The sequence below is a fragment of the Protobothrops mucrosquamatus genome, unplaced genomic scaffold (genome assembly GCF_001527695.2).
Source record: "Protobothrops mucrosquamatus isolate PMUCROS unplaced genomic scaffold, P.Mucros_1.0 scaffold2822, whole genome shotgun sequence".
Lineage (NCBI taxonomy): Eukaryota > Metazoa > Chordata > Lepidosauria > Squamata > Viperidae > Protobothrops > Protobothrops mucrosquamatus.
In genome coordinates, this window is record NW_015388855.1 from 38,549 (window position 1) to 47,042 (window position 8,494).

Below are 8,494 nucleotides of genomic sequence, written 5' to 3' on the forward strand. Positions count from 1 at the left end.
TGTGTGTGTGTGTGTAAAAGATTTCCATATCCGAGGGGAATGCTGAGTTACTGATGTTTGCTGGCTTTTTATCAGTTTCATCCAAAGACTTGGATGAAAGGCTCATGTGGTTCTTTGTTTTGCGGCCGGGGGTTTCCTGCGGTAAGGCACAGCCAAGGTTAGCATGTGGTCTGGCTGCAAGATGTCATGGAGGAGGCCTTTCTCTTCTAACAGTGCAATTCCATAACAGTACAATTCCAAAAATTCCATAACAGCACTCAGTTTACAGTCACGGTTCATCGGTATGCAAGAATTGTAGCTGGGCAAAGTCCTCGTAGCTCAGTTTAGAAACGTAAAAGTAAACAAATGTATTTGAAAACTAACTGGTTTTAGAAAGGAATTTGCGTCAAGGCATTTTTACTGGATTAAAAAAGTCAGTGATCAAAATTGCCCAATGAACGCTTCTGAACCTCGTCCCACCGTCCATTTATTAATAGACTGTTATAAATCTTAAAACATCACTGTTGTGTTGTGCTGATTCACTGTGGGGGCAGTGTATGGGTGTGTGTGTGTCGTGGGGAAAAGCAAAGTGCTGACAAGAATAGTCAGGCTGATGTAACCCAGAGCATGCCTCCTCTGCCGGCAAAATATAGGAAGTAACCCAATACAAAGTAGTCTGACTCAGGGGCAGCCTGAGGCTAAATAAACGAACACTTAACACACCCTGGCTACAAAGTATCACGTCTAAACCACAGGAACTCAGAACCAGCTAACAGCAATTAGGATTGACAGGATTAGAATAGAAACATTAAAAGGTACACAACAATAAAATAATCATATCGGGTCCCTCCTGGAGCAAAAATTAACACTTTTTAAAGACAGAACTGATAAAGAAATTAACCCAATAATAGACACTGACCAACAAATCAGAAAAGACAAATTTTAAATTCACGAATCAGAAATGACAATTTTGGAAACCATGAAAGGGTATAAGAACTCACGTTTGAGGACCATTCTGTCTAGCTAGCCGGGGATTCATGCTGAATTGTCACTCAACTTTAATCTCCGTGATGAAACCTCTCTTTCCAGAAGCTGGCTTCACTTTCTATTTATTCTCCTCTGTGCCGCTTGGGAGAATCCCAGCTGGAAGAGCCTGAACGGGGGAATTCCTCCCAACAACGCATTACAATCAGTGGTGGGATTCACCACTGATTGTAATGTGAGAAGAATTTTCTCTGGTTCGGGTTTCCAGCTGGGAAGCAGACCTTCAGCTCAGATGGAAGAATTGACACTAAACGAAGCAAGTTGCCAGAAAGTAGAGTTTATTGCAGAAACCAGATGGAGTAGTGACACGGCGGTGGTTTCTGGACTAGCTATTGATTTTCCAAGGCGAGGGGTCCTGCTCTTATACCCCTGGAGTTATTGAAATTATGATTTAGATTTTGTAAAGGTGTTTCTTCCCTTAATTTCCCTTAGTCTGTGTTTGTTTGGACCGGGAATGATCAATCTTGTCCTTAGGAGATGTTTTTTTATTCATGAAATGGGTTTCTAGATGTGTTTTGTGTGTTTTGTTAGCATTACATTGTTTCTATCTGATGGGATCCATGGTTTTGATTGCTCATACAAGGCCCGTGTCTGCGGTTTCCTGACCTCAGGGTGCTTCTTGGCTCTCTGCCCAGAATTGCTCAGGGCGTGGGAAGGAGAGTGAGAGAAGAAAAAAAAAACCCTCTTCTTTGGTCTTTTGACATTTGGTTTGGCTTATCCCTTAAAGCAGTGTTTCTCAACCTTGACAATTTTAAGGCATGTGGACTTCAACTCCCAGAATTCCACAGCCAGCATTGCTGGCTGTGGAATTCTGGGAGTTGAAGTCCACATGCCTTAAAATTGTCAAGGTTGAGAAACACTGCCTTAAAGAAAGAATAATGGTTGTTTCCTCTAGGCGTTTCCCACCCTTCCTGGCTAGTTTACGAGTCTGGGCTTCTTTTGTAATTATTTCCTTTTCTTTTTTAATTAATTGTGTGACTTTTTCTAAAGAAAAATACCCTCCTGTTTCAGGGTTTGGACTAATTCTAATTTCTAATGTATTTCGTTTGGGTGCTATTGACTAGCAATCTATCAAACCGGTTCTCTGTGTGGATGCTGCTTCCGGAAGTCCATTCTGGGCCTGGGCAATAAAAAATTAGCTACCGGTTCTGCCAAAGTGGGGCAAACCGGCTGAATCCCACCACTGATTACAATAGTCCGGTCGTGAGATGACTAGGGACTGAGCGCAGGGAATCCTGGTCCAGGAAAGGCCCCAATTGCTGCACAACACGAAGTTAGTCATGTGGTTGCAGCCACCATCTGGACTTCTCGGATCAGCAGGCCTTCCTGAGTTGAGTCTTTCTCCTGGAAACTAATGACATTTTCAAGCAATTTCAGCTGGTTGGTGCTACTGTTGCTATGCACAAGCCTTGAAATCTGGGACCATACCTGTGGAATTGTCACAATGGGGCTTACACTTTTCTCCTGCTGATTCGTTGCTGACTCAGTTGCAGGGATTTTATCCTGAACATCTGGAGTTCTCTGGAGCTGCAAGGCTTTAAAAAAAGATTTCTAATTAGCTGATGAGCAAATGGAAGGAAAGATATATAAAGAAACACACATAGAGAAAGCACCACTGTGGCACTTGAAATACGAACAAGCTTCTTTTATGATATTCCTGTTCTCTGGGAGTCTTTTTCACCTCCACACTTCTTATAAAATCCATTTTTTCTGCAGGTTTTGTTTCCTGTTCTGGCTGCTCACAGCTGCTCATGGAGCTGAATTTCAACATTCCACTCTCTATGGAAATGGCTTGACAGAGACCAAGTTGGGAGCTCAATCTGGACCTGCTAAGTCATGTATGTTCTATGTTCCCCAGTTGGCCTTCCTATCAATGCAAGGAAGGCAAGGATTGCTAGCTTGCCTCTGTGTGGATGGATCTTTTCTCATTAGTACAGGTAGTCCTCAATTTACAACCTTTCATTTAATGACTGTTCAAAATGACAACGGTACCACAAAAAAGTGACATGACTTTCTCACACTTACAACCACTGCAGCATCCCTGAGGTCACATGATCAAATTTTGGATGCTTGGCAACTGGCATGTATTTATGCCAGCGTCATGTGATCACGTTTTGTGACCTTCTGACAAGCAAAGTCAATGGGGGAAGCCAGATTCATTTAACAACCATGTTACTAACTTAGAACTGCAATGATTCACTTAACAACAGTGGTAAGAAAGGTTGTAAAATGGAACAAAATTTACTTAACAACTGTCTCACTCAGCAACAGCAAAGTTGGGCTCAATTGCGGTCGTCAGTCGAGGACTCTCTGTAGTCCCTCTGCCTTTCCTGTTTCCCCAGGAATCTAAAACTAATAGGGTTATCAGTGCATATAACATAGATGTTTGTGCAGGTAAGAATATCAACCTTGCTGTCAAGCAAAATCAAGCTTTTAATAGCGAGTGCCATACCTAGTGCACTAATCAAACAGATGATAAGGAAGTAGGGGAACTCAGATAACACACAGGTTATGTAGAAATGTGTAAACACAGGGTCAGTCATAAAGGACTCAAATCACTTAGTTTATTGTAGTAAATTATCTCTTGTGAGTCTACTGATTTCTGCATTTGTCCACCAGATGGCCCCAAACACAAAATACAGTAATGGCTCAGGGCAGTTGGCCATATGCTACGAATTAAGGAAAGACTTCTATGCTTTTGTTATATTTTTCAAATCATAGTTTTAATTGATTGTTCTGTGTTTCTGTGGAAGTGAAGAGGAAGCTCTCTCAGCTCAGCTCAGTTATATTTTATCTATATTTTTTGTTGATTTGCTTCAGTATTTTATTATATTAATTAATGAATTGATTAACTATTGGTTTAGATCTTGCCTCACTGTCCATTGGGCTAAAAGGCTTTTATTTATTTATTTATTAAATAATAAAAATAATAAATAAATAAATAAATAAATAAATAAATAAATAATAAATAAATCAATGTTTCCCATCTTGCCATCTTCCAAGGGGTATGAACTTCAATTCCCAGAATTTGCATCAATGGCTACACTGGGCTGTGGAAGTCTGAGATTGACACTCCCTATTTCTGGACTATTAATGAAATGGCCAAGCATTGGAAACATTACTCCAAATTAAGCTACCAAAAAAAACAGGATCACAAATGAGTTTTGGGGAAAGGAGGGCCACGAAGGGGATTTGTGCTCCTTGATTGATTCCTCTGCTTGCCTCCCTCTCACTCAATCTCTTTCTCTCCACTTCCTCCACTCATTCCTGCCTCTACCTTTCCCCCAGGCTTGCCCCACAGAACCTTCTCCTCTCCCTCCCGCCCTCGCTCTCCCCTTTCCCGCCACAACTTCCTCCTTTTATAATCTCTCCTTCTCTCTCCGCCCCTCTTCTCTCTTCCGAGCGCGCCTCCCTCCTCGGGCTCTAGTGCAGGGGTAGGCAACCTTGGCTCTTTTATGACTCGTGGACTTCAACTCCCAGAATTCCTGAGCCAGCATGGCTCAGCTTGGAAATCTCTCTTTCCCCCTCAGCATGGCTGGCTCAGGAATTCTGGGAGTTGAAGTCCACGAGTCATAAAAGAGCCAAGGTTGCCTACCCCTGCTCTAGTGGATCTCCGCCTCGGCGGCCGCCTCAACACTCCACCCGATCGGCTCTTTGTCCGCCTATCAGCTGGAGCTCAGCTCTCTCATCCCGGGGCTCCTCCCACGCACACAGCCTGCCCGCTGCTGGAGGAACTCGCAGTCCTCATTTGCACCCGCTGCAGCTGCAGAGCTCCAGCGCCGCTGCCGCTGCTTCAGCTCAAATACACCCCCACCTCTCTGCTACACTTCTCGTGAAGCTTTTCGGACTCTTTGCAGACTTCCCTGGATGAGAGAGAGATCCTGGGCTTCCCAACTCTCGGGTAAGAGCCTGCTGGAGGCGGGGGGGGGGGGGAAGAGGCACATGGCCGAGCGCTGCCCCCCCATGATTAGAGGTGCAGCTTCGGCTATTAAGTTTTAACTTAATAGCCGAAGGACGAGGGGGGGACATGATAGCCGTGTTCCAATATCTCAGGGGCTGCCACAAAGAAGAGGGAGTCAAGCTATTTTCCAAAGCGCCTGGAGGCAGGACAAGAAGCAACGGATGGAAACTGATCAAGGAGAGAAGCAACCTAGAACTAAGGGGAAACTTCCTGACAGTTAGAACAATTAACCAGTGGAACAACCTGCCTCCAGAAGCGGTGAATGCGCCAACACTGGAAGTTTTTAAGAAGAGACTGGACAGCCATTTGTCCGAAATGGTATAGGGTTTCCTGCCTGAGCAGGGGGTTGGACTAGATGACCTCCAAGGTCCCTTCCAACTTTATTGTTGTTATTATTATGTTTTCTATACCCATGTTACCTTTTTTTTGGTTGTATACAATATGGTTCTGCAGAGATCTAAATCAGCTTCTGGATCATCTATGGTAGTGTGTGGACTAGATGACCTTCAAGGTCCCTTCCAACTTTACTATTATTATTTAACTTTCACTTATAACTTTTTTCTTTTTGACTTTGGATGAGTGAATTGCAAGTTCCTTGCCAGGTCGAGTGCCGTTAAATCCAACACACTCCCCCCTCCCCCACGTGATGGATTACACAGTTAAGGGCTTTTCATTGCCTCACTTCAAACGAGGTTTTCAACCTGATTTATCTTGTTGCCTTCACATCAGGGCAGATTTCAGCTACCGTGTGTGTGCGTGTGTGAACAAGGATCATCAGTCGCTTTTTTTCAGTGCCTTTAACAGCTTCAAACGATCACTAAACGAATAGTTTGTAAGTCAAGGACAACCGGTCCGTGTAGGTCGGGCTAGGCAACCTCGGCTCTTTTGTGACTCATGGACTTCAATTCCTCAAAATCCCCCGAGCCGCTGTCTCTTTCATGACTGGGGAAGCTATTAAGCAATAAAACAGCTTTTCTCCGGAAGGTTGTAGTTGAGCCATCAATTGGTTTCCCAAAAAATAAAGGAAAGGAACATGAAAAGAATTTTCCAGGTCCCTTTTTCCAAGCCATGAGGTCACAGGTAAATAAGACAAGAAGCACGTGCTGAGGGAAAGGAGGAGATCCATTTCTTCCTAATAACAAAGAGACTTGTTCTTTGGGGCAGCTAGCAAAAGGGTAGTACTTTGATCAAGTTTTTATAGGATTTTCAGCCCTTTTGTGTTAATTATATGGGGGAGGTGTGTATAATCATTTCAGTGCTGCTCTTGCTAGGGACAATATCTTCATGATTAGAGGTCTGGAGGCTAAAACATATAAGGAAAGGCTGCTGGAATTGGGTATGTCTAGTTTAACGAAGAGAAGGACGAGGGGGGACATGATAGCCGTGTTCCAATATCTCAGGGGTTGCCACAAAGAAGAGGGAGTCAAGCTATTCTCCAAAGTGCCTGAAGGCAGGACAAGAAGCAACGGATGGAAACTAATCAAGAAGAGAAGCAACCTAGAACTAAGGAGAAACTTCCTGACGGTGAGAACAATTAACCAGTGGAACAACCTGCCTCCAGAAATGGTGAATGCTCCAACACAGGAAGTTTTTAAGAAGAGACTGGACAGCCATTTGTCTGAAATGGTACAGAGTTTCCTGCCTGAGCAGGGGGTTGGACTAGATGACCTCCAAGGTCCCTTCCAACTTTATTGTTGTTATTATTATGTTTTCTATACCCATGTTACCTTTTTTTGGGTTGTATACAATATGGTTCTGCAGAGATCTAAATCAGCTTCTGGATCATCTATGGTAGTGTGTGGCCCAACCTGAAGAATTGAGAAGCTTGGAGGTGTGTGGATTTGGTCTGCTAGAACAGGGCTTTTCAACCAGTGGTACGGGTACCACCTGTGGTACATTGGCACCTGGCAGGTGGTACGCGACCATCCTAGAAAAGTGGTAGCGGGGGAGGGGAATGAGCTGGTAGCAGCACCGCACAAGCCTGAGCGAGAGATGGCTGGAGCTGCAGGGCTGTCAGGGCTCAGCGGAAGCACCAGGATCAGCACCAGGCTCCAGCTGGAGCCTGGCGCTGATCCTGGCCCTTCCGCTGAGCCCAGAAGAAGCGCCGATCAGCTGGAATGTTGCAGCATCTCCAGGATCTTGTGATTTACATTCAGATGCTTGGCAACTGATTCATATTTATGACGGTCACAGTGTCCCAGGGTCATGTGAAGTGACCAAAACCTGCTGCAACCACCCAGCAGACGGGGGGGGGGGAATAAAAACCAAACACCACACCACCCCACCCCCGCTGCCAATCCTCAACAGAAATGCTCACAACAATGAAAACCTCGGACAGGAGGATGAGCGCCGCTGGGTGAGCAGGCAGGTGTCTTGCTCAGCTGTGGCTTGGGGGGCACTTTTTTCAGTGCCATTGTAACTTCGAACAGTCACTAAGTGAACTGTTATAAGTCGAGGACTACCTGTACTTTATCACTTTTTCTTTTCTTTTTGGGGGGGATCATCAAGTTTTTGACACCTTGCTAGGCGACTGGTGGTACTCGGATATTGCCATATCCTAAAAGTGGTACAATGGGTGAAAAGGTTGAAAAGCCCTGTGCTAGAACTCCCAAGCCAAGAATTCTGGGAGTTGAAGTCCACATATCTCTAGGTTGCCCATGATGGGAAAAACCCGTCTACTGATTTGGCCTGAATAGCCATTTCTTCTCCCTGCCCCTGCACAGAGAAAAAAATAAATATTTAAATATTTTGGAGGAGCTTTCAATAAAACTGTATTTTTATTTTTTTTTAACCTCAAAATCCTGTGCATCTTTATCTCTTTCCTGCCGGGGAAGTTATTTGAAATTAAACAACTTTCATCCAGAGATTGTAGCTGAGTCATCAGTTGGTTTCTAAGAAAAGAAAGGGCGGAGGTTGGTCAAGAGAACTCTTGATTCTAAACTCTTCTCTTCCAGATAGGTGCTTGCATCCAGCAATGTGATTTGAACCTTCTTATCTTCTTGTCAACCTTCTCTTAACCTGACATTGGAGACCTTGTTGGTTTAAAATTTGGGTTTTTTTTCTTTCTGCCTTAGATAATATGCAGAACTGCAGATATTCAAAAATGGGAAATTGTTTCATTGAGAACCATGGTTATATTGTCACCATGGTTGTTGCTGCTCTTGGTTCTTCTGTTTTGACTGCTCTTGTATGTTTCATTGGTAAGTTATCCAAACGCTAATATTGCAAGATAGGTGATGCTTTTATTTTTATGGGGGATTGTTTTTTGTGCATTCCCTTTTTTCCCCCTTCTGAGGGATAACAGCAGCCAGGTTGATGAAGGGGTTGGACTAGCCTTGGAGAGACCCAGATTTATTTATGTGTTTGTTAGTTCTATTACTATAGCCGTCTATCTCAGTAAATGACTTTGGGCAGCTTACACAAAGTAATTCAGCTTACAGGAAATGCAATTCAGAACATACAGTATGTTACAACTGATTCTTCCTGTTAATTACTTCTATATAACATATA

General features: G+C 43.8%; 2 protein-coding genes across 2 annotated transcripts in view; both read left to right on the forward strand.

Annotated features, from left to right (window-relative positions):
• LOC114923303 (C-type lectin domain family 2 member A-like) overlaps positions 1 to 2,758 on the forward strand; it is a 40,218-nt gene extending 37,460 nt beyond the window's left edge. Inside the window, exon 6 of the mRNA XM_029286079.1 lies at positions 2,740 to 2,758. The gene's annotated coding sequence lies outside the window, so the exon portion shown is untranslated. The remainder of the gene's footprint in view (positions 1 to 2,739) is intronic.
• Positions 2,759 to 8,066: 5,308 nt separating this feature from the next.
• LOC107296469 (C-type lectin domain family 2 member D-like) overlaps positions 8,067 to 8,494 on the forward strand; it is a 7,704-nt gene continuing 7,276 nt past the window's right edge. Inside the window, exon 1 of the mRNA XM_015825823.1 lies at positions 8,067 to 8,184. Coding sequence (XP_015681309.1) covers positions 8,088 to 8,184 — 97 coding nt within the window. The 5' untranslated portion in view covers positions 8,067 to 8,087. The remainder of the gene's footprint in view (positions 8,185 to 8,494) is intronic.